Below are 26,273 nucleotides of genomic sequence, written 5' to 3'. Positions count from 1 at the left end.
TAACCCACTGTTCCTAGATCAGTTAACCCACTGTTCCTAGATCAGTTAACCCACTGTTCCTAGACCAGTTAACCCACTGTTCCTAGACCAGTTAACCCACTGTTCCTAGATCAGTTAACCCACAGTTCCTAGATCAGTTAACCCACTGTTCCTAGATCAGTTAACCCACTGTTCCTAGGCTGTCATTGTGAATAAAAATGTGTTCATAACTGACTTGCCTGGTTAAATAAAGGTAAACATATGGAATTGGGTTCTACTAAGCTATATGGAATTGGGTTCTACTAAGCTATATGGAATTGGGTTCTACTAAGCTATATGGAATTGGGTTCTACTAAGCTATATGGAATTGGGTTCTACTAAGCTATATGGAATTGGGTTCTACTAAGCTATATGGAATTGGGTTCTACTAAGCTATATGGAATTGGGTTCTACTAAGCTATATGGAATTGGGTTCTACTAAGCTATATGGAATTGGGTTCTACTAAGCTATATGGAATTGGGTTCTACTAAGCTATATGGAATTGGGTTCTACTAAGCTATATGGAATTTTTTTAAGAAGGTCATATTTGATTTTGAATTATAAGAATCAAAGAAAATAAAAATAAAAATGTTTTTGATGAAATAATGTTTACTGCTTTAAGCCCATACAAACACATTGAATAACAGATTCACTATATGAATAACAGATTCACTTTTTCAACTGGTAGTGGGGCACCTTCAAACGAGTCCTGAGAGGTCTGTGGGTGTCCAAGAGCAAAACATGTACTTGTTCGTGAGAGTCACCTTTCCACAGAGGGGTCAAACTGCTGGGACACTACAGACAGAAGTGGTGAGATCGACTTCAGACGAGTCATTAGAGCATTATATCATGTAATACTGGTCACCCGTGATACAAGCCAGTATTCAACATCCATGTCGAAGGAGGCGACGATGTGGAAACTGACCACTGGGGGGCGCTGTTACCTTCAAGTAGATTTGGATTTTGCTGGGGGGTTGTGGGCAGGGGTGGTGGATGGGCGTAAGTATCTTCCTCTGATTCCAATGTTTGCACGTTTGAATCCGGCGTTAGAAATTTGTTAATGCCTAAAATGTTTACCTTAATTAAACACTTTGAAATTTGGACATTTAGAACAGCTTCAAAATCTGAAGTTCGAGAAGCATGGATGAACGTCTATTTAATCATTCTGACGTGACACTGTGAGAGCTGCTAGGTAATACTTCAGATTGAAAGCAAACCCGAAAGTTAAAGCTACTGTTTTTTCCCCCCCTCAAAATAAGGACTGGACCTCCATCTACTTCAGGTAAATGTTGCGTCTCCCAGGAGGTCTTTGTCAGTTTGCTTGTCTGCCACTGACCCTGGCACAGTCCCATCTCCACTTTCATTGACACTCCCATCCCGTTCTCAGTCATGGTGCAGGGAGGAGAGCCCAGAGCGGAGAGAGACATCCTTCACCATTTTTTTTTTACAACCATAGGTCATAAAGAAACCTGGTTGCATCAAACAATTCTCTCAGCACTCTACAGAGGTGCAACATACTCTACAACACTCCGCAGCAACAGCTGTCTCTCTCTGTCTCTCTGTCTGTCTGTCTCTCTCTCTCTCCCTCCCTCTCCCTCTCTCTTTCTCTCTCTCTCCCTCCCTCCCTCCCTCCCTCTCTCTCCCTCTCTCTCTCTCTCTCTCTCTCTCTTTCTCTTTCTCTTTCTCTCTCTCTCTCTCTCTCTCTCTCTCTCTCTCTCTCTCTCTCTCTCTCTCTCTCTCTCTCTCTCTCTCTCTCTCCCTCTCTCTCTTTCTTTCTCTTTCTCTTTGGACATCTATCCTGATGTCATCAGGAAATGCCTTTAAAACTGTCTATTAGGGTCTTGGATTTTGCTAGGGGGCCTGCTCATTGTCTCATGACTCTGGATCATTGTAGATATAGGTGGATTATGGGTGTAATCTCATGACTCTGGATCATTGTAGATATAGGTGGATTATGGGTATAATCTCATGACTCTGGATCATTGTAGATATGGGTGAATTGTGGGTGTAATCTCATGACTCTGGATCATTGTAGTTATGGGTGAATTATGGGTGTAATCTCATGACTCTGGATCATTGTAGATATGGGTGAATTATGGGTGTAATCTCATGACTCTGGATCATCGTAGATATGGGTGGATTATGGGTGTAATCTCATGACTCTGGATCATTGTAGATATAGGTGGATTATGGGTGTAATCTCATGACTCTGGATCATTGTAGATATGGGTGAATTATGGGTGTAATCTCATGACTCTGGATCATTGCAGATATGGGCGAACTATGGGTGTAATCTCATGACTCTGGATCATCGTAGATATGGGTGGATTATGGGTGTAATCTCATGACTCTGGATCATTGCAGATATGGGCGAACTATGGGTGTAATCTCATGACTCTGGATCATCGTAGATATGGGTGGATTATGGGTGTAATCTCATGACTCTGGATCATTGCAGATATGGGTGAATTATGGGTGTAACCTCATGACTCTGGATCATTGTAGATATGGGTGAATTATGGGTGTAATCTCATGACTCTGGATCAGAAGGATGTGTTTTTGATCCCAGTGGTGGACACTTACTTTTTGGTTTGTTTTAACTCTATCCCAAACCTTAACCTTTCAGAATGAGTGCCTAAACATAACATTTTAACTCTATCCCAAACCTTAACCTTTCAGAATGAGTGCCTAAACATAACATTTTAACTCTATCCCAAACCTTAACCTTTCAGAATGAGTGCCTAAACTTAACATGTTAACCCTATCCAAAACCTTAACCTTTCAGAATGAGTGCCTAAACATAACATTTTAACTCTATCCCAAACCTTAACCTTTCAGAATGAGTGCCTAAACATAACATTTTAACTCTATCCCAAACCTTAACCTTTCAGAATGAGTGCCTAAACATAACATGTTACCCCTACCTAAAAACTTACCCTTCTAAATTTGGTGAAACGGAACAACCCTGAGCAAGATATGTCCACCCAGGGTCCCAAAAACACTTTGAAATGTGGTATAACTTCTAATTCTGCTGTGCCTGTGAGAGCTTTTTGTGTAATACAGTTTGTTCTAGATTTATGACTAAGAATGGGATTTTTATGCTAATACACATTGTGAACCTGCATGGACATTTGGTACTAGATGTGCTCAATTCTTTATCACCTCTTATAAAAGGCTAAACATAATACAATGATAGGGTTTTATTTAAGATAACAAAAGGGCAGAGAGGAATTCTTCAACAATCCAATCCTATGAACACATTTCTTATAGTTATTCTTGGTGAGAGGGCTTTCTAGCATATCTCTCTCTCTCCTGTTCTCTCTCTCTCTCTCTCTCTCTCTCTCTCTCTCTCTCTCTCTCGCTCTCTCTCTCTCTCTCTCGCTCTCTCTCCCTCTCTTTCTCCTGTTCTCTTTCTCTCTTTCTCTCTTTCTTTCTCTCTTTCTCTCTCTCCCTCCTGCTCTCTCCCTGCTTCCCACTCTCTTTCCACCCCTCCCTCCTTCCCCCTCTATCTCTCCCTCTTACATACATAAGCCTCCTCCCAATCTGAACTCTTGGCCTCAGTGGATCCCATCGCAGTAAGACACAGGCCACATGAGAGACAGGCATGGTGTGGCATGAGAAGCATGAGAATCCTGCTGAAGGGCAGTGGTTTTACTCCCGTTATTTACTCAATGACGTCTGCTGTGCTAGCGGAGGGTAAGGGGAGGATAATCAGAGGATAAGGGGAGGATAAGGGGAGGATAATCAGATGATAAGGGGAGGATAATCAGATGATAAGGGGAGGATAAGGGGAGGATAAGCGGAGGATAAGGGGAGGATAATCAGATGATAAGGTGAGGATAAGGGGAGGATAATCAGATGATAAGGGGGGGATAAGGGGAGGATAAGCTGAGGATAAGCGGAGGATAAGGAGAGGATAACTGGAGGATAAGGAGAGGATAGGAGAGAATAAGGGGAGGATAAGCTGAGGATAAGCAGATGATAAGGGGAGGATAAGGAGAGGATAATGGGGAGGACAAGCTGAGGATAAGCAGAGGATAAGCGGAGGATAAGGAGAGGATAACTGGAGGATAAGGAGAGGATAGGAGAGAATAAGGGGAGGATAAGCGGAGGATAAGCAGAGGATAAGCGGAGGATAAGGAGAGGATAACTGGAGGATAAGGAGAGGATAGGAGAGAATAAGGGGAGGATAAGCGGAGGATAAGCAAAGGATAAGCGGAGGATAAGCGGAGGATACGATCTGTCAAAGCTTTCACATAGAAAGCATAAGAGTAACTATTGAAAAAACTATTGTTTGTGGGAGATGCCAGTAGCTTTTATTTTGTCTTTGCGTGTACTTGTACAAGTTATTTAGCTTGAGAACAGGTTTCCCCATACTAGACTGTTACTTCACCTGCATTTGGAAAGTATTCAGACCCTTCACTTTATCTGAATTTGTTACGTTACAGTCTTACTCTAAAATTGATTAAAAAATAAAAATGAACTCATCAATCTCCACACAATACCCCAATAATGACATAGCAAAAACAGGTTTTTAGAATTTTGTGAAAAATTACTCAATAGTTTGAGTCTTCTTGGGTAAGACGCTACAAGCTTGGCACACCTGTATTTGTGGAGTTTCTCCCATTCTTCTCTGCAGAACCTCTCAAGCTCTGTTAGGTTGGATGTGGAGCGTTGCTGCGCAGCTATTTTCAGGTCTCTTCAGAGATGTTAGATCATGTTCAAGTCTGGGGTCTGGCTGGGCCACTCAAGGACATTCAGTCCCAAAGAAACTCCTCCATTGTCTTGGCTGTGTGCTTAGGGTTGTTGTCCTGTTGGAAGGTGAACCTTCACCCCAGTCTGATGTCCTGAGCACTCTGGAGCAGGTTTTCATCAAGGATCTCTCTATACCTTGCCCCGTTCATCTTTCCCTCGATCCTTACTCGTCTCACAGTCCCTGCCACTGAAAAGCCACCATACTTCACCGTAGGGATGGTGCCAGGTTTCCTCCAGACGTGACACTTGGCATTTAGACCAAAGAGTTCAATTTTGGTTTCAGACCAGAGAATCTTGTTTCTCCAAGTGGGTTGTCATGTGTCTTTCACTGAGGAGTGGCTTCCGTCTGGTTACTCTATCATAAAGGCCTGATTGGTGGAGGGCTGCAGAGATGGTTGTACTTCTGAAAGGTACTCCCATTCCACAGAGGAACTCTGGAACTCTGTCAGAGTGACTATCGGGTTCTTGATCACCTCCCTGTCCGGGCGACCAGCTCTAGGAAGAGTCTTGGTGGTTCCAAACTTCTTCCATTTCTGAATGATGGAGGGCACTGTGTTCTTGTGGACCTTCAATGCTGCATAAATGTTTTGGTACCCTTCCCCAGATCTGTACCTCGACACAATCCTGTCTTGGAGCTCTACGGACAATTCCTTCGAACTCATGGCTTGGTTTTTTCTCTGACATGTGAAACCTTATATAGACAGGCCTTTCCAAATCATGTCCAATCAATTGAATTTACCACAAGTGGACTTCAGTCAAGTTGTAGAAACATCTCAAGAATGATCAATGGAAACAGGATGCACCTGAGCTCAATTTCGAGTCTCATAGCAAAGGGTCTGAATACTGTAAATATGTAAGGTACTACTGTTTTTTTTAAAATTTGATTATAAATGAGCAAAAATGCCTAAAAACCTGTTTTCATTATGGGGTATTGTGTGTAGATTGATGAGGATTTTATTTGATTGAATCCATTTTATAATAAGGCTGTAACGTAACAAAAAATATGTACTAAGTCAAGGGGTCTGAATACTTTCTGAACGCACCGGATTGGTATTTTGTGATGTTTGCTGTTGTCTTGTACACAGGCCTCACTTGTCGAAGAGATCTCATTCTCTGCTTCCCTAATTAATGAAGGATTTACTGTATACAAATAAAAACAGTAAGTGAACACAACATTTATTATAAACATACAATGTATACAATGCCTACTTGTTCTATATAGAATATGTATTCCTTATATACTGTACACGTCTCTATGTATATATGTATATATACATATACATGTAAATATAATATATATATATATATACATGTAAATATAATATATATATATATACACATGTAAATATAATATATATATATATACACATGTAAATATAATATATATATATATATACACATGTAAATATAATATATATATATATATACACATGTAAATATAATATATATATATATATACATGTAAATATAATATATATATATATATACACATGTAAATATAATATATATATATATATACACATGTAAATATAATATATATATATATATATATACACATGTAAATATAATATATGTATATATACACATGTAAATATAATATATATATATATACACATGTAAATATAATATATATATATATATACACATGTAAATATAATATATATATATATACACATGTAAATATAATATATATATATATACACATGTAAATATAATATATATATATATACACATGTAAATATAATATATATATATATACACATGTAAATATAATATATATATATATACACATGTAAATATAATATATATATATATTGCTACAGTTACCAAAAGCCATGCAATATCTACAGCTTTTATCTATGAACCCTCTAATGTACTTTGTTTTCAATAAATAGTCATAATTTATCCACCTCTGGTATTTGTACATTTACAGTAGATACACATACAGGTAACTGCCAAAATGAAGGAACCACTTGAGGAAATGAGGGATACAAATATATTGAAACCAGGTTCTTCCACACAGGTGTGGTTCCGGATTTAATGAAGCAATTATCACCCCGTCGTGCTTAGGGTCGTGTGTAAAAATGCAGAGTTATTTTGGCCACCAGGGATGAAGTGATGACTTAGTGACTCTGAAAGAGGGGTCTAAGGTATTTAAAGGGTTCGTGTGTGTGTGTGCGTGCGTGCTCGTGCTCGTGCTAATTTCAATCCCCAACATTCTGGAGTGGCGCCTCATTTTCCACCACCGTCAACAAGACACCGAACTGTGGAATTTATTGTGGAAGAATGGTGTTGCATCCTTCCAATGGAGTTTCAGACACCTGTTGAATCGATGCCAAGGAGCATTGAAGCTGTTCTGGCCCGTGGTGGACCAACAGCCTATTATTAAGACACTTTATGTTGGGGTTTCCTTTATCTTGGCAGCTACCTGTATATTTACATTGCTGTTGTGGAATGTGTTTCCCTTGTTTTTATCCCAACCTGATGAAACCTAATAATTAGTCCTTTCTTAGAGTCAGTGGCGGCTGGTGTCATTTTGTTTGATGTGGTTGATAGCTTTCCATTTTTTTTCAACGTCAGCCATTTACAATGAACCTGTCCTCCAATTTCTCCCACCACCAGCCTCCTCTGCTTTGAGTTTTAAAGATTGCACTCGAGGACAAAACAGACCGTGCCGATGAATGGCTGAAAGCAGCGTTTGGCCTTCCTTTCTCCTCTGACCACAGAACGTCAGCCCTCCTTTTCAGTTTTCCGACAATCCTACATGTTGAATCACCACCATCCATTCGACACCCGTCAGGTGATCTATTGCACACTGTCAACGTTCCTTATTGTGTTGTCTTGCACTAAAGTAGTTCATTCATTCAACAGAAATAGAATGACTATGACTAGAATTCATTCAACAGATATAGAATGACTAGATTCTAGGATTAATTCCACAGGATCCTCTGAAGACATTTCTGTCTGGTCTCGTTGTCCGGGACTTAAACCTGGGTCCAGCGACTGTCAACCCAACACCTTAGCCATTACACCAAGAGATCCAGTTTTTCTTTCCTGGATCAAAATGGGACTTAGGTGATGGGCATGGTGGGGGGGTGGGGGGGGGGGGGGCATGGCCATTTTCTGCATTTTGACAGAGATAAAATCTAATTTCTTGCAATTCTACACATTCTGCCTTGGTTTATGCTATCTGAGTGACTCGAACGTCATAACAAATAAATGAGGGCCTCATGCCATGACAAGAATGCTCCTGAATGCATCATTTTTTGGAACTTTAAATTCTCCCTGACTGTCTAGCTTTTATTTCGGTGTTTGTTAGTTGTCACATAAAATCTTAAAGTAAAAAAATATATAGGTGTATTATCTTTTCAACATACTTTATATCTGGTTAAAGCTGTTTTAAATTTACACTGAAAACGTTTTCACATCCCGAAAATGATTCGTTTGGACATAGGCGGTCTGAAAAGAAAATGATGCGGCCCGCCCAAGACTTTCCTCTGCAGACAAAACCCTGAGATCCGGACCTCTGGACAAGGTCGCTAAGATATTCACTGTCATTCCACAGCATCCTCTGAAGACTGCAGACATTTTTGCCTGGCCTCGGCGTCCTCGTTGATGGTGACCTTCTTGTTCCTTTTGGGGTCAATCCAGGAGTTACGTATGACCGCGTTGTTGGGCAGCGGGTCGGCCTCTATGATGCTCACCACCCTCTTCTTCATCTTACTCTTCAGAACCTTAAGATAAGATCAGATAACATAAGATAAGACAACAAATGATAAGATAACAGAAGATAAGATAACAGAAGATAAGATACCAGAAGATAAGACAACAGATGATAAGATACCAGAAGATAAGATAACAGATGATAAGATACCAGAAGATAAGACAACAGATGATAAGATACCAGAAGATAAGATAACAGAAGATACGATACCAGAAGATAAGATAACAGAAGATAAGATACCAGAAGATAAGACAACAGATGATAAGATAACAGAAGATAAGACAACAGATGATAAGATACCAGAAGATAAGATAACAGATGATAAGATAACAGAAGATAAGATAACAGAAGATAAGACAACAGATGATAAGATACCAGAAGATAAGATAACAGATGATAAGGTAACAGAAGATAAGATAACAGATGATAAGGTAACAGAAGATACGATACCATAAGATAAGACAACAGATGATAAGATAACAGAAGACAAGACAACAGATGATAAGATACCAGAAGATAAGATAACAGATGATAAGATAACAGAAGATAAGATAACAGAAGATAAGGTAACAGAAGATAAGGTAACAGAAGATAAGACAACAGAAGATAAGACAACAAAAGATAAGATTAAATAACAGAAGATAACAGAAGATAAGATAACAGAAGATAAGACAACAGAAGATAAGATTAAATAACAGAAGATAACAGATGATAAGATACCAGAAGATAAGGTAACAGAAGATAAGACAACAGATGATAAGATAACAGAAGATAAGACAACAGATGATAAGATAACAGAAGATAAGATACCAGAAGATAAGGTAACAGAAGATAAGATTAAATAACAGAAGATAACAGAAGATAAGATAACAGAAGATAAGACAACAGAAGATAAGATTAAATAACAGAAGATAACAGAAGATAAGATAACAGATAAGATACGATAACAGATAAGATAAGATCTGAAGATAGGATAGACAATAGAAGACATGATATGATAAGATAACAGATGATAAGACAGCATAAGATAAGATAACATAACAGAAGATAAGATAAGATAGTATCAGATAAGATAACAGAAGACAAGATAACATAAGACACGATAACAGAGGATTAAGATAAGATACCAGAAGATCAAATATGATATTCATTTATTAATCTATTGGCACCATGCAATAGATAAACAATATCTACACCAAACAAATACACAATAAAAACACGACAAAATACACACACTACACACTACACACTAACCACTAAACACTGAAAGCATTGTCAACAGGCTGTAATCTGGGCTGTGGTGTGGAGTTTGTGTGTGTGTGTGTGTGTGTGCGTGTGTGTGTGTGTGTGTGTGTGTGTGTGTGTGTGTGTGTGTGTGTGTGTGTGCGTGCGTGCGTGTGTGTGTGTGTGTGTGTGCGTGCGTGCGTGCGTGCGTGCGTGTGTGTGTGTGTGTGTGTGCGTGTGTGTGTGTGCACATGTGTGTGTGTGTGTGCGTGTGTTTGTGTGTGCGTGTGTTTGTGTGTGTGTGTGTGTGTGTGTGTGTGTGCTTTTGTTTGTGTATGTGGCAGAAGTGGGTGGGCAAACCTTCTGGAACTTCTGCCTGGTGAAGGCATAGAGAAGCGGATGGAAGATGGTCGTCCCGTATGCCATGACCAGGAAGCCCAACCGTAGCTTGACCGTGAAGTCGCTGGGGCCTACGGTCAAGATGACCGTGTTGAGGGCGGTTATGGGAGTCCAGCAGAGCAGGAAGGTCGACACGATGAGCATCGACATCCTGAAGACTCGTTTCTGGCGTTCTCGTCGCTCCCGGTGGCGTTTAACCGCTCGTCTCAACGCAATGATGAGGGAGACGGAGGTCCGCATGCCCATCGGGGGGAGAGCGCGGCCGCTGGGCTCGGATGGCTCCATGGCCCCGTCCGTGGCCTGTGACGTCATAGCCGTCATGGAGGGACCTTTTTTCCTCCTGGCCTTCTTCTTCTGTGACGCTGTGTGAAAGCGTGTCCCAATGCGGATGTTGAGCGCCTGGAGGATCTTGGAATAGGTGACGAGCATCACAACAGCAGTGAAGAAGAAGATGGGGATCTGGACCAGTAGGTGATAGTAGAGTCCTAACTCTGTGTAGTATTGGTTGGTGTGGGCCACTGTGACTACATCCGCTAGAGTCTGATTCAGCTCCGACTGGCCTGGGGCGAAGAACCCCACCTCCATGAAAGGCACCAGGAAACTGAGGAATGACAGCACCCAAATGGTGGCCAGCAGAGCCAGGGCTCGGCCCATCGTTAGGACTCTATTCGCCGGTTTCACAGAGATGTCGTACCGGTCCAGGGTAATGGCGAGTACGTTGGCTGCCGTGCCGACACTAGCGAACGACACACAGGCCTCGTGGAAGCAACAAACCAAGGCTGTATCCCCCTCTAGAGACAACAACAACACCACCATGGTCAGTGGGATGCAGCAGACACACACTAACACATCCAGGACGTGAAGGTTCATGGTGACGATGTTGGAGACCGAGGAGATCAGGTTGGACTTCATGCAGTACAGGGCCAGCACAGTGAGGTTGGAGCTCAGGCCCAGCACGATCTCCAGCATCAGGAAGCCGGTCAGGGACACCTGAGTGAATGAATGAATACTTTATAGTCCCGTATAGGAATTTGTCTGGCAACAATACAGGAATTACTGTTAAAAAGCTTTTTAAAATAAACATTTCTCCAAAGATCATGATTTTATTCCATGTGTAATCTGTGTAATCCAGGAAACTATCCAGATATCACGTAAATATGGCACATATCACATGACCTACTTCAGACAGACATACAGTATACACTGTAGGTGTACCTGGAAGGAGATGGGGTAGGGGTATGGGTAGGGCGTGGCTGGAGCACTGGTTCTGCTGATGGGCTCGGCTGCGTTGTCGGTGACAGTGACGTTGCTCATGGTGCCTTCTTCTCTCTCCAGAGGGGGAAGGATATGCATTATCCTGTAGAGGGGGGGGGGGGGGGGGGAGGGGGAGGGAGAGGGGGAGGGAGAGGGGGAGAGAGAGAGGGGGAGAGAGAGGGGGAGAGAGAGGGATAGAGAGAGGGGGAGGGAGAGGGGCAGAGAGAGGGATAGAGAGAGAGGGGGAGAGAGAGGGATAGAGAGAGGGATAGAGAGAGAGGGGGAGGGAGAGGGAAAGAGAGAGGGATAGAGAGAGGGGGAGAGAGAGGGATAGAGAAAGAGGGGGAGGGAGAGGGGGAGAGAGAGGGATAGAGAGAGAGGGGGAGAGAGAGGGATAGAGAGAGAGGGGGAGAGGGGGAGAGAGAGGGGGAGAGAGAGGGATAGAGAAAGAGGGTGAGAGAGAGAGAGCGAGAGAGAGAGAGAGAGAGGGGGAGGGAGAGGGATAGAGAGAGAGGGGGAGGGAGAGGGGGAGGGAGAGAGAGAGAGAGAGAGAGATGTAGCGGATGCAGTCACAGAGAGAGAGAGAGAGAGAGACAGAGAGGAAAGGGGAAGGAGAGAATGAGTGGGATATAGAGAAGGAGAAAGAAAGAGGGAGTGTTTGTGAGGAGAGGAGGAGACAGTAAGGGGTTTGATTAGAAGGTACACCTTACAGAAGCTCATCTGAATCTCAAACACTGCTTCCTTGCAACTGGGACATCAGATTCTATGACACAGAATGAATAAATCATTTTATGAGTGAAATCAAATAATAAGGAAACATTTTCTGGGTTTAAATGAAAAAACCAAAACGCTGAGAGCGTGCCAGAAATTTTAAAAGCAGAATATAGTTCTAGTTTGTGCAGAGCATTGATAATGGGGCGGCAGCGTAGCCTAGTGGTTAGAGTGTTGGACTAGTAACCGGAAAGTTGCGAGTTCAAACCCCCGAACTGACAAGGTACAAATCTGTCGTTCTGCCCCTGAACAGGCAGTTAACCCACTGTTCCCAGGCCGTCATTGAAAATAAGAATGTGTTCTTAACTGACTTGCCTGGTTAAATAAAGGTAAAATTAAAAATAAAAAAAAATAATAATAATGAAATACACTGAGTATACAAAACATTAGGAACACCTGCTCTTACCATGACAGACTGACCAGGTCAATCCAGTTCAGATCCCTTATTGATGTCACTTGATATATCCACTTCATAAGTGGAGATGAAGGGGAGGAGATGGGTTAGCCATTGGTATGGGGAGGCGGAGGCTCTAAGCTGACATATATATTTGTTTTAAGAGGATCGTACTATGGGTCTATGGTTTGTTTTGGAATGTTAGGACCCCTTAAGGTATAAATAAATAAAAAAAGATATATTATTATTTGATAAAATATTGAATTTGGCCTTTACTACTATAGCCCAGAGAAACGCATTGAATAATAGATTCATGAATGGCAAAAAAATAAATTAACAAATTTTTTAAAAATGAAATAATACTTTGTAAGGAGTTTTGAATTCCTTTATCTAGAAGACATAAGGAAATCAGGAAATATTGTTTTGTATTTTTTCAACATACTTAACCCTTTGTTTTTTGGGGGTAGGCACAACTGTAGACATTTTGATGTGAAGACCGATATATCGGGGGATGTCTTGCGGTCAACATCGACGGATGTGGTGGATTGAGATGCATCCAATGCAACAAAAAACAACTTAAACTGATGGAGTTTGATGGGGATTTTTGTATTATGTTAATTAGATTGACGCACCAGTGAGGCAATCGACTCTAAATATATATTTTTAAGCATTGAGACAATTGAGACATGGATTGTGTATGTGTGCCGTTCGGAGGGTGAATGATTTGAAGACAAAATATTTAGGTGCCTTTGAATGGGGTACGGTAGTTGGTGCGAGGCGCACCAGATTGTGTCAAGAACTGCATCGCTGCAGGGTTTTTCACACTCAACAGTTTCCTGTGTGTATCAAGAATGGTCCACCACCCAAAGGACATCCAGACAACTTGACACAACTGTGGGAAGCATTGGACTCAACATGGGCCAGTGTGGTATTTAACCTTTAGTTAACTAGGCAAGTCAGTTAAGAACACATTTTTATTTACAATGACGGCCTACCCCGGCCCAACCTGGACGACGCTGGGCCAATTGTGTGCCGCCCTATGGGGCTCCCAATCACAGCCAGTGGTGATACAGCCTGGAATCGAACCAGGGTCTGTAGTGACACCTCTAGCACTGAGATGCAGTGCCTTAGACCGCTATACCACTCGGGAGCCCATGTGCATATGTTTAACATAGTCCCGGGAAGAGAATCAACTGTCCAGGCATCGCAAGTGCCATGCTCGGGGCGGCAGGGTAGCCTAGTGGTTAGAGCGTTGGACTAGTAACCGGAAGGTTGCAAGTTCAAATCCCTGAGCTGACAAGGTACTAATCTGTCGTTCTGCCCCTGAACAGGCAGTTAACCCACTGTTGTCATTGAAAATAAGAATTTGTTCTTAACTGACTTGCCAAGTTAAATGAAGGTAAAATATATATTTTTTAAAAATGCTCTACCAACTGAGCTACAGAGGACCATGCTCTACCAACTGAGCTACAGAGGACCATGCTCTACCAACTGAGCTACAGAGGACCCATGCTCTACCAACTGAGCTACAGAGGACCCATGCTCTACCAACTGAGCTACAGAGGACCATGCTCTACCAACTGAGCTACAGAGGACCATGCTCTACCAACTGAGCTACAGAGGACCCATGCTCTACCAACTGAGCTACAGAGGACCATGCTCTACCAACTGAGCTACAGAGGACCATGCTCTACCAACTGAGCTACAGAGGACCATGCTCTACCAACTGAGCTACAGAGGACCCATGCTCTACCAACTGAGCTACAGAGGACCGCGCTCTCACAACTGAGCTACAGAGGACCATGCTCTACCAACTGAGCTACAGAGGACCATGCTCTACCAACTGAGCTACAGAGGACCATGCTCTACCAACTGAGCTACAGAGGACCATGCTCTCCCAACTGAGCTACAGAGTACCATGCTCTCCCAACTGAGCTACAGAGGACCATGCTCTCCCAACTGAGCTACAGAGGACCATGCTCTCCCAACTGAGCTACAGAGGACCATGCTCTACCAACTGAGCTACAGAGTACCATGCTCTACCAACTGAGCTACAGAGTACCATGCTCTACCAACTGAGCTACAGAGTACCATGCTCTACAAACTGAGCTACAGAGTACCATGCTCTCCCAACTGAGCTACAGAGGACCATGCTCTCCCAACTGAGCTACAGAGGACCATGCTCTACCAACTGAGCTACAGAGGACCATGCTCTCCCAACTGAGCTACAGAGGACCATGCTCTCCCAACTGAGCTACAGAGGACCATGCTCTCCCAACTGAGCTACAGAGGACCATGCTCTACCAACTGAGCTACAGAGGACCATGCTCTACCAACTGAGCTACAGAGGACCCGTGCTCTACCAACTGAGCTACAGAGGACCATGCTCTACCAACTGAGCTACAGAGGACCATGCTCTACCAACTGAGCTACAGAGGACCATGCTCTCCCAACTGAGCTACAGAGGACCATGCTCTACCAACTGAGCTACAGAGGACCATGCTCTCCCAACTGAGCTACAGAGGACCATGCTCTACCAACTGAGCTACAGAGGACCATGCTCTACCAACTGAGCTACAGAGGACCATGCTCTACCAACTGAGCTACAGAGGACCATGCTCTACCAACTGAGCTACAGAGGACCATGCTCTACCAACTGAGCTACAGAGGATCCGCGCTCTCCCAACTGAGCTACAGAGTACCATGCTCTCCCAACTGAGCTACAGAGGACCATGCTCTACCAACTGAGCTACAGAGTACCATGCTCTACCAACTGAGCTACAGAGGACCATGCTCTACCAACTGAGCTACAGAGTACCACAAGCAACTACAGTCTATTCTACTGATGTGAAGGCCGTCTAGATTGAGACACCCCTATGGGGTAATGCACTACACAGGGAATAGGGTGACATTTGAAGGACATAATAGTGATTTTCCTTCAAACAGGTTTTTTCTGCTGCTTCAGGCTCAATCCGACTTCAGGTTCTGAAAGATAAAGCCTGGAGCACCAGGCAGAAAAAGCTCATTTATTTTCAGAGACTTCACAATAGCAGCAGCAGGGGAAGTGGTAATAGCAACAGCAGTGGCTTACGGCAGTCTGATAATTATATGTAATATAATTACTGTCAACATAAAATAGTCATGTAATCATAAATATAAAATACTTTAAATACCTGACTGCCTCTCCCCGTTTTAGCTCTGACTGACAGCTACTTTATTGAAGAAAATGTACTTTCAAATCTGTAGTATATGGTTTTCCCATCTAGATATCTTAAGATGAATACACTAACTAAGTCGCTCTGGATAAGAGCATCTGCTGAATGACACATTTTAAATTTTAAAAAGGAATGTTTTATACCAATTTTCTGTAAAAATGGCCTCTAGAATGTACACTATATACAAAAGTTTGTGGCCACCCATTCAGCTGTTGGTCAGTGACTTCGGCTATTTCAGCCACACACGTTGCTGACAGGTGTATACAATCGAGCACACAGCCATGCAATCTCCATAGACAAAAATTGGCAGTAGAATGGCCTTACTGAAGAGCTTAGTGACTTTCAACGTGGCACTGTCATAGGATACCACCTTTCCAACAAGTAGTTTGTCAATTTCTTTTGCCCTGCTAGAGCTGCCCAGGTCAACTATAAGTGCTGTCATCGTGAAGTGGAAACGTCTAGGAGCAACAACAGCTCAGCTGCTAAGTGGTAGGCCACACAAGCTCAGAATGGGACCGCCGAGTGTTGAAGTGTCTAGCACATAAAAATTGTCCTCGGTTAGAGCATTCTTTACCGAGTTCCAAACTGCCTCTGGAAGCAACGTCAGCTCTAGAACTGTTCGTCGGGAGCTTCATGAAATGGGTTTCCATGGCCGAGGAGCCACACACAAGCCTAGATCACCATGCGCCTTCCCAAGTGTCGACTGGAGTGATATAAAGCTCGCCGCCATTAGACTCTGTGGCAGTGGAAACTAATTCTCTGGAGTGATGAATCACGTTTCACCATCTGGCAGTCCGACGGACGAATCTGGGTTTGGCGGATGCCAGGAGTACGCTACCTGTCCGAATGCACAGTGCCAACTGTAACGTTTCGTGGAGGAGGAATAATGGTCTGGGGCTGTTTTTCATGGTTCAGGCCCCTTAGTTCCAGTGGAGGGAAATCTTAACGCTACAACATACAATGACATTTTAGACAATTCTGTGGTTCCGACTTTGTGGCAACAGTTTCGTGAAGGCCCTTTCCTGTTTAAGCATGACAATGCCCCCATGCACAAAGCAAGGTCCAAACAGAAATGATTTGTTGAGATCGGTGTGGAAGAACTTGACTGGCCTGCACAGAGCCCTGACCTTAACCTTATCGAACACCTTTGGGATGAACAGGAACTAACATCAGTGCCCGATCTCACTAATGCTCTTGTGGCTGAATGGAAGCAAGTCCCTGCAGCAATGTTCCAACATCTAGTGGGAAAGCCTTTCCAGAAACATGGAGACTGTTATAGATTTAGGACTGAGGTATTCGACAAGCATTTTGTACAGATACTTTTGGTCATGTAGTGTATGTAAACAGACCATAAATGTGAAACATGTAATATTATAAAGCTGAGAGTGCTATTATATCAAATCAAATCAAATCAAATGTATTTATATAGCCCTTCGTACATCAGCTGATATCTCAAAGTGCTGTACAGAAACCCAGCCTAAAACCCCAAACAGCAAGCAATGCAGGTGTAGAAGCACCTGATACAATATTTACTAGGCAAGTCAGTTAAGAACAAATTCTTATTTACAATGACGTGCCCATCCCGGCCAAACGCTGAGCCAGTCAGGGATCGAACCAGGGTCTGCAGTGACGCCTCTAGCACTGAGATGAAGTGCCTTTGACGGCTGCACCACTCAGGAGCCAGTATATGATACAATATTCGCACTTGTTGCGTTTACAACTTGTCTAAGTCTATCTACAGATTTGTCTAAATCTATCTACAGATTAGAGCCCGTGTATTGACTCTTTGAATGGAATGTTGGCATATTGGCAGTTAATTTGAAAAATGCATGGGATCATCCCTTTAATAAAACTAACTGGCTAGCTATCTAACAAACATACCATGTAGGGATATTATTCACATTCATTGTTTTACACAATATCTTATCACAGCACTGGCAAATCATGGTCGACCAACTCCCGGACCAAAATGTCTGACCTTTTATCCCATCATAAGAAGGTTCCTGTCCCTCCTAGTATTCTAATTCCTATTTCTATGAGGGTGACCTCCAGGGCTTTAACGGGGGCTACTGGTGGGTGTAATACACCAATGAACAGTAGGTTAATATACAACATTATTGGGTAATTCTCATTATCACATTGAGTTGTTACGTGAATTCTAATCAGAGGGCGTCATTATGCATTGATTTATTGACAATGTTGTCCGCGTTGAACATGATATACTACATTGACATGTCTGTTCTTTCTTTGTGTACTGTTTGTATACAGTTCCAAATTAAAATGCCCACCGATGTTGGAACAGTCTAACTTTTTAACAAATCTAAATGGATTTAATTGTAGCTGGTCTACATGAAAGATGAGGGTTAGTAGTAGCAATGCAGTCCAGAGAGCTGACAACCTCATGCAGCCCCAGTCCCAGAGTTTACTCACCCTTCTCTCCAGCTCTATCTGAGCCCCAGCAAGGCTCCGTAGTCAGGGAGCTCCCCAGCTAGACCGACACAGACAGGCATCCGATTCAGGTATAATGTCACCATGAGACCACCACAGAAGAAGGATCCTCTTTAAGCCTACGAATCAAGACGCTCTGAGCTATCGTCCTGAGAACAAGGATCTTCTACTAACACTGCTCCTCTCCTCTTCACCCACCCAGGGAGGCTGCTATGCACCCAGGGAGTCTGCTATGCACCCAGGGAGTCTGCTATGCTTCCAGGGAGGCTGCTATGCACCCAGGGAGGCTGCTATGCACCCAGGGAGTCTGCTATGCTTCCAGGGAGGCTGATATGCACCCAGGGAGGCTGCTATGCACCCAGGGAGGCTGCTATATTTCCAGGGAGGCTGCTATGCACCCAGGGAGGCTGCTATATTTCCAGGGAGGCTGCTATGCACCCAGTGAGGCTGCTATGCTTTCAGTGAGGCTGCTATGCACCCAGGGAGGCTGCTATGCACCCAGGGAGGCTACTATGTTTCCAGGGAAGCTGCTATGCACCCAGGGAGGCTGCTATGCACCCAGGGAAGCTGCTATGCACCCAGGGAGACTGCTATACACCCAGGGAAGCTGATAAGCACCCAGGGAGGCTGCTATGCACCCAGGGAGGCTGCTATGCTTTCAGTGAGGCTGCTATGCACCCAGGGAGGATGCTATGCACCCAGGGAGGCTGTTATGTGTCCAGGGAAGCTGCTATGCACCCAGGGAGGCTGCTATGCACCCAGGGAAGCTGCTATGCACCCAGGGAGGCTGTTATGTTTCCAGGGAAGCTGCTATGCACCCAGGGAGGCTGTTATGTGTCCAGGGAAGCTGCTATGCACCCAGGGAGGCTGCTATGCACCCAGGGAGGCTGTTATGTTTCCAGGGAAGCTGCTATGCACCCAGGCAGGCTGCTATGCACTCAGGGAAGCTGCTATGCACCCAGGGAGGCTGCTATGCTTCCAGGGAGGCTGCTATGCACCCAGGGAGGCTGCTATGCACCCAGGGAGGCTGCCAGGCCAGAGAAGCACCTCTCTGTCCTGCCACCAGCTATGCTCCTCTCTTCCACCAATGAACCACTAAATGCAACGCAAGCAGCTATTGGACTGGCGGATTGGACAGGATTGCTAGTTGGCTGTGGGCTTCATCCAGTCGTTAATGACTAGAATATTTGGGTGTCTATAGAATATCACGACGAGGATGTCCAGTACTGCAGAGAGCGAGGGAAGAGAACACACCTGGATATCTCTCTGTCTCTCTCTCTCTCTCTCTCTCTCTCTCTCTCTCTATTCAATTCAATGGGGCTTTATTGGCATGGGAAATATACATTGGCAAAGTAAGTGAAATAAACTCTGTCTGTATCTCTATAGAGTTGTTTTTGTGATGGTGGGAGCATTGATGACTGGATCACAGATAAACTCTCGGAACTCTGGATCTCCTGTTCCTGAACCCACAGTATTATTCCCACGCGTAGCAGAAGCCACAGCCACGACTACAGAGGCCGCTGCACAAAAAAACAAGACAAAGATGTTTCCTCTTCCTCTATAGTGGGTCTGAATTCACTGAATGCCGGCCTATCAAGTCAAAATAATTGAATGGAACTGAATTTAAAAATCCTTTAGAATCCAACGGTAGACTGTGGAATCCAATGGTAGACTGTAGAATCCAACGGTAGACTGTGGAATCCAATGGTAGACTGTGGAATCCAACAGTAGACTGTGGAATCCAACGGTAGACTGTGGAATCCAATGGTAGACTGTGGAATCCAATGGTAGACTGTGGAATCCAATGGTAGACTGTGGAATCCAACAGTAGACTGTGGAATCCAACGGTAGACTGGAATCCAAATCCTCGGTTGAAGAAAATATACAGTAACTCCTTTATTCCAATTGTTCAGTCCGTCGCACTCACTAAAAAATCACTAAAAAATCACTAAAAAAATCCTATGTTCCTTCATTTCAGATTTTCCTCCAAATAGTGGGTGGTTTTCAGCCAATCAAAAACATACATTCCCATATTTGTGTCATTTATTTGTGTATTTGTGGCAGGCTGGCATTTATTGTCATGAATCTCTGCAGAGTTTGTCACCAGCTGGCACAACCACAAAATCATACAATTTTAAAAGTAACCCTAACCTTGACTTCACTGCTAACTAACCCTGATGCCTAAAAATAACCTTTGAAATGAAGACCAAAAAGCACATTTGTGTTTTCAGGAATGTTTATGATATAGCTGGCCCATCTAGTGGAAATTGGTCAGTTCTGCCTCGGTGCTGTACGTGTAATCGTATGTGTGTGTGCCTGCGTACGTGTGTTTAGGTGTGTGCGTGTGTGTGTGCGTGCGTGTGTTTTATGTGTGTGTGTATGTGTGTGTGTTTGTGTGTGTGTGTGTGTGTGTGTGTGTGTGTGTGTGTGTGTGTGTGTGTGTGTGTGTGTGTGTGTGTGTGTGTGTGTGTGTGTGTGTGTGTGTGTGTGTGTGTGCGTGTGTGCGTGTGCGCCTGTGTGTGTGATTCAGAGGTAGAAGGTCATGGCCATGAAGAAGGGGATAACAGTGAGTCCATTAGAGGATGCCTCACCTCTGTGATTTATACCAGGATAAAACTCCTCAAAATGTATTGGTCGAGAGGATAACAGTCCTGGACAGTGATTGGTCAAGAGGATAACTGTCCTGGACAGGGATTGGTCAAGAAGATAACAGTCCTTGGCAGGGATTGGATAAGACGATACAAGTTGTATGAGACGACCACACAGACCAAACCATCATCAGTCTGTCCTTCAGTCACGTCCCCCTCTTACTCACCGTCCTGGAGGAGAAAGAGAGAGACAAAATGAGGTGGGAACCATTTTGATAAATTCACATATCTATTAGGTGAAATACCACAGTGTGACATCACAGCAGCAAGATGTGTGACCTGTTGCCACAAGAAAATACCAACCAGTGAAGAACAAACACCATTGTAAATACAACCCATATTTATGTTTATCTATTTTCCCTTTTCTACTTTAACTACAACACTATATATATACATTATATGACATTTGGCATTAATGTCTTTATTCTTTTGGAGCTTTTGTGAGTGTTTACTGTTAATTTTGTATTATTTATTTTACTTTTGTTTATTATCTACTTCACTTGCTATGGCAATGTTAACATATGTTTCACATGCCAATAAAGCTGTTAAAACTCAGAGAGAGAGAGAGAGAGAGAGAGAGAGAGAGAGAGAGAGAGAGAGAGAGAGAGAGAGAGAGAGAGAGACAGAGACAGAGACAGAGACAGAGACAGAGACAGAGACAGAGACAGAGACAGAGACAGAGACAGAGAGAGAGAGAGAGAGAGACAGAGACAGAGACAGAGACAGAGAGAGAGAGAGAGAGAGAGAGGAGAGAGAGAGGAGAGAGAGACAGAGACAGAGACAGAGACAGAGACAGAGACAGAGACAGAGACAGAGACAGAGACAGAGACAGAGACAGAGAGAGAGAGAGAGAGCGTGTCATTCCAAAGAAACACAACCTACAGAAGGGTATGTTTCCTCCCTGGGGACTCTCACTAGCACAGCTACAAGCCTGTTGTCGATTCCTTTTCATGTCTCTCTATGTCCTTTGATTAAAATATACCTTTATTCAATCACCATAATGTAGCCCTTAACCATAGATACCATAATGTAGCCCTTAACCATAGATACCATAATGTAGCTGTTACCATAGATACCATAATGCAGCCCTTAACCATAGATACCATAATGCAGCCCTTAACCATAGATACCATAATGTAGCCCTTAACCATAGATACCATAATGCAGCCCTTAACCATAGATACCATAATGCAGCCCTTAACCATAGATACCATAATGCAGACCTTAACCATAGTTACCATAATGCAGCCCTTAACCATAGATACCATAATGTAGCCCTTAACCATAGATACCATAATGCAGCCCTTAACCATAGATACCATAATGTAGCCCTTAACCATAGTTACCATAATGCAGCCCTTAACCATAGATACCATAATGTAGCCCTTAACCATAGATACCATAATGTAGCCCTTAACCATAGATACCATAATGCAGCCCATAACCATAGATACCATAATGTAGCCCTTAACCATAGATACCATAATGCAGCCCTTAACCATAGATACCATAATGCAGCCCTTAACCATAGATACCATAATGCAGCCCTTAACCATAGATACCATAATGTAGCCCTTAACCATAGATACAGTAATGTAGCCCTTAACCATAGATACAGTAATGTAGCCCTTACCATAGTTACCATAATGTAGCCCTTAACCATAGATACAGTAATGTAGCCCTTAACCATAGATACAGTAATGTAGCCCTTACCATAGTTACCACAATGTAGCCCTTAACCATAGATACAGTAATGTAGCCCTTACCATAGTTACCATAATGCAGCCCTTAACCATAGATACCATAATGTAGCTGTTACCATAGTTACCATAATGTAGCCCTTAACCATAGATACCATAATGTAGCCCTTAACCATAGATACAGTAATGTAGCCCTTAACCATAGATACCATAATGTAGCCCTTAACCATAGATACCATAATGTAGCCCTTAACCATAGATACCATAATGCAGCCCTTAACCATAGATACAGTAATGTAGCCCTTAACCATAGATACCATAATGTAGCCCTTAACCATAGATACCATAATGCAGCCCATAACCATAGATACCATAATGTAGCCCTTAACCATAGATACCATAATGCAGCCCTTAACCATAGATACCATAATGTAGCCCTTAACCATAGATACCATAATGTAGCCCTTAACCATAGATACCATAATGCAGCCCATAACCATAGATACCATAATGCAGCCCTTAACCATAGATACCATAATGCAGCCCATAACCATAGATACCATAATGCAGCCCTTAACCATAGATACCATAATGTAGCCCTTAACCATAGATACAGTAATGTAGCCCTTAACCATAGATACAGTAATGTAGCCCTTACCATAGTTACCATAATGTAGCCCTTAACCATAGATACAGTAATGTAGCCCTTAACCATAGATACAGTAATGTAGCCCTTACCATAGTTACCACAATGTAGCCCTTAACCATAGATACAGTAATGTAGCCCTTACCATAGTTACCATAATGCAGCCCTTAACCATAGATACCATAATGTAGCTGTTACCATAGTTACCATAATGTAGCCCTTAACCATAGATACCATAATGCAGCCCTTAACCATAGATACCATAATGTAGCCCTTAACCATAGATACCATAATGCAGCCCATAACCATAGATACCATAATGTAGCCCTTAACCATAGATACCATAATGCAGCCCTTAACCATAGATACCATAATGTAGCCCTTAACCATAGATACCATAATGTAGCCCTTAACCATAGATACCATAATGTAGCCCTTAACCATAGATACCATAATGTAGCCCTTAACCATAGATACCATAATGTAGCCCTTAACCATAGATACCATAATGCAGCCCATAACCATAGATACCATAATGTAGCCCTTAACCATAGATACCATAATGCAGCCCTTAACCATAGATACCATAATGTAGCCCTTAACCATAGATACCATAATGTAGCCCTTAACCATAGATACCATAATGCAGCCCATAACCATAGATACCATAATGCAGCCCTTAACCATAGATACCATAATGCAGCCCATAACCATAGATACCATAATGCAGCCCTTAACCATAGATACCATAATGTAGCCCTTAACCATAGATACAGTAATGTAGCCCTTAACCATAGATACAGTAATGTAGCCCTTACCATAGTTACCATAATGTAGCCCTTAACCATAGATACAGTAATGTAGCCCTTAACCATAGATACAGTAATGTAGCCCTTACCATAGTTACCACAATGTAGCCCTTAACCATAGATACAGTAATGTAGCCCTTACCATAGTTACCATAATGCAGCCCTTAACCATAGATACCATAATGTAGCTGTTACCATAGTTACCATAATGTAGCCCTTAACCATAGATACCATAATGCAGCCCTTAACCATAGATACCATAATGTAGCCCTTAACCATAGATACCATAATGCAGCCCATAACCATAGATACCATAATGTAGCCCTTAACCATAGATACCATAATGCAGCCCTTAACCATAGATACCATAATGTAGCCCTTAACCATAGATACCATAATGTAGCCCTTAACCATAGATACCATAATGTAGCCCTTAACCATAGATACCATAATGTAGCCCTTAACCATAGATACCATAATGCAGCCCATAACCATAGATACCATAATGCAGCCCTTAACCATAGATACCATAATGCAGCCCTTAACCATAGATACAGTAATGTAGCCCTTAACCATAGTTACCATAATGTAGCCCTTAACCATAGATACCATAATGTAGCCCTTAACCATAGATACCATAATGCAGCCCATAACCATAGATACCATAATGCAGCCCTTAACCATAGATACAGTAATGTAGCCCTTAACCATAGATACCATAATGCAGCCCTTAACCATAGATACCATAATGCAGCCCTTAACCATAGATACCATAATGTAGCCCTTAACCATAGTTACCATAATGCAGCCCTTAACCATAGATACCATAATGTAGCCCTTAACCATAGATACCATAATGTAGCCCTTAACCATAGATACCATAATGTAGCCCTTAACCATAGATACCATAATGTAGCCCTTAACCATAGATACCATAATGTAGCCCTTAACCATAGATACCATAATGCAGCCCTTAACCATAGATACCATAATGTAGCCCTTAACCATAGATACCATAATGCAGCCCTTAACCATAGTTACCATAATGTAGCCCTTAACCATAGATACCATAATGTAGCCCTTAACCATAGATACCATAATGCAGCCCTTAACCATAGATACCATAATGCAGCCCTTAACCATAGATACCATAATGCAGCCCTTAACCATAGATACCATAATGTAGCCCTTAACCATAGATACCATAATGCAGCCCTTAACCATAGATACCATAATGTAGCCCTTAACCATAGATACCATAATGTAGCCCTTAACCATAGATACCATAATGCAGCCCTTAACCATAGATACCATAATGCAGCCCATAACCATAGATACCATAATGCAGCCCTTAACCATAGATACAGTAATGTAGCCCTTAACCATAGATACCATAATGCAGCCCTTAACCATAGATACCATAATGCAGCCCTTAACCATAGATACCATAATGTAGCCCTTAACCATAGTTACCATAATGCAGCCCTTAACCATAGATACCATAATGTAGCCCTTAACCATAGATACCATAATGTAGCCCTTAACCATAGATACCATAATGTAGCCCTTAACCATAGATACCATAATGTAGCCCTTAACCATAGATACCATAATGTAGCCCTTAACCATAGATACCATAATGCAGCCCTTAACCATAGATACCATAATGTAGCCCTTAACCATAGATACCATAATGTAGCCCTTAACCATAGATACCATAATGTAGCCCTTAACCATAGATACCATAATGCAGCCCTTAACCATAGATACCATAATGCAGCCCTTAACCATAGATACCATAATGCAGCTCTTAACCATAGTTACCATAATGTAGCTGTTACCATAGTTACCATAATGTAGCCCTTAACCATAGATACCATAATGCAGCTCTTAACCATAGATACAGTAATGTAGCCCTTACCATAGTTACCATAATGTAGCCCTTACCATAGTTACGATAATGTAGCCGTTAACCATAGTTACCATAATGCAGCCCTTTCCATAGTTACCATAATGTAGCCATTACCATAGTTACCATAATGTAGCCGTTAACCATAGTTACCATAATGCAGCCCTTTCCATAGTTACCATAATGTAGCCATTACCATAGTTACCATAATGTAGCCCTTACCATAGTTACCATAATGTAGCTGTTACCATAGTTACCATAATGTCGCCCTTTCCATAGATACCATAATGTAGCTGTTACCATAGTTACCATAATGCAGCCCTTTCCATAGATACCATAATGTAGCCCTTTCCATAGT

General features: G+C 42.5%; 1 protein-coding gene across 1 annotated transcript; it reads right to left on the bottom strand.

Annotated features, from left to right (window-relative positions):
• Window positions 1–5,726: 5,726 nt before the first annotated feature.
• LOC109866839 (G-protein coupled receptor 22) lies at window positions 5,727–20,577 on the bottom strand. Its single transcript, XM_020455697.2, has 4 exons — window positions 18,186–20,577; window positions 11,337–11,478; window positions 10,083–11,111; window positions 5,727–8,508 (listed from the first exon to the last, which is right to left on the bottom strand). The coding sequence occupies exons 2-4, from the start codon at window positions 11,472–11,474 to the stop codon at window positions 8,329–8,331; spliced, it is 1,347 nt and encodes a 448-aa protein (XP_020311286.2). The 5' UTR covers window positions 11,475–11,478; window positions 18,186–20,577; the 3' UTR covers window positions 5,727–8,328.
• Window positions 20,578–26,273: the final 5,696 nt, after the last annotated feature.

The sequence above is a fragment of the Oncorhynchus kisutch genome, linkage group LG22, assembly GCF_002021735.2.
Source record: "Oncorhynchus kisutch isolate 150728-3 linkage group LG22, Okis_V2, whole genome shotgun sequence".
Lineage (NCBI taxonomy): Eukaryota > Metazoa > Chordata > Actinopteri > Salmoniformes > Salmonidae > Oncorhynchus > Oncorhynchus kisutch.
The sequence above is the reverse complement of the archived record's forward strand: the minus strand, read 5'-3'. Positions and strand labels throughout refer to the sequence as shown.

Coding starts and splice junctions, on each gene's coding strand:
- LOC109866839 (XM_020455697.2), bottom strand. CDS start 11,474: ATGCATATCCTTCCCCCTCTGGAGAGAGAAGAAGGCACCATGAGCAAC. Junction 11,112..11,336: donor CCTACCCCATCTCCTTCCAG/GTACACCTACAG, acceptor TCATTCACTCAG/GTGTCCCTGACCGGCTTCCT. Junction 8,509..10,082: donor CCAGGCAGAAGTTCCAGAAG/GTTTGCCCACCC, acceptor TCTTATCTTAAG/GTTCTGAAGAGTAAGATGAA.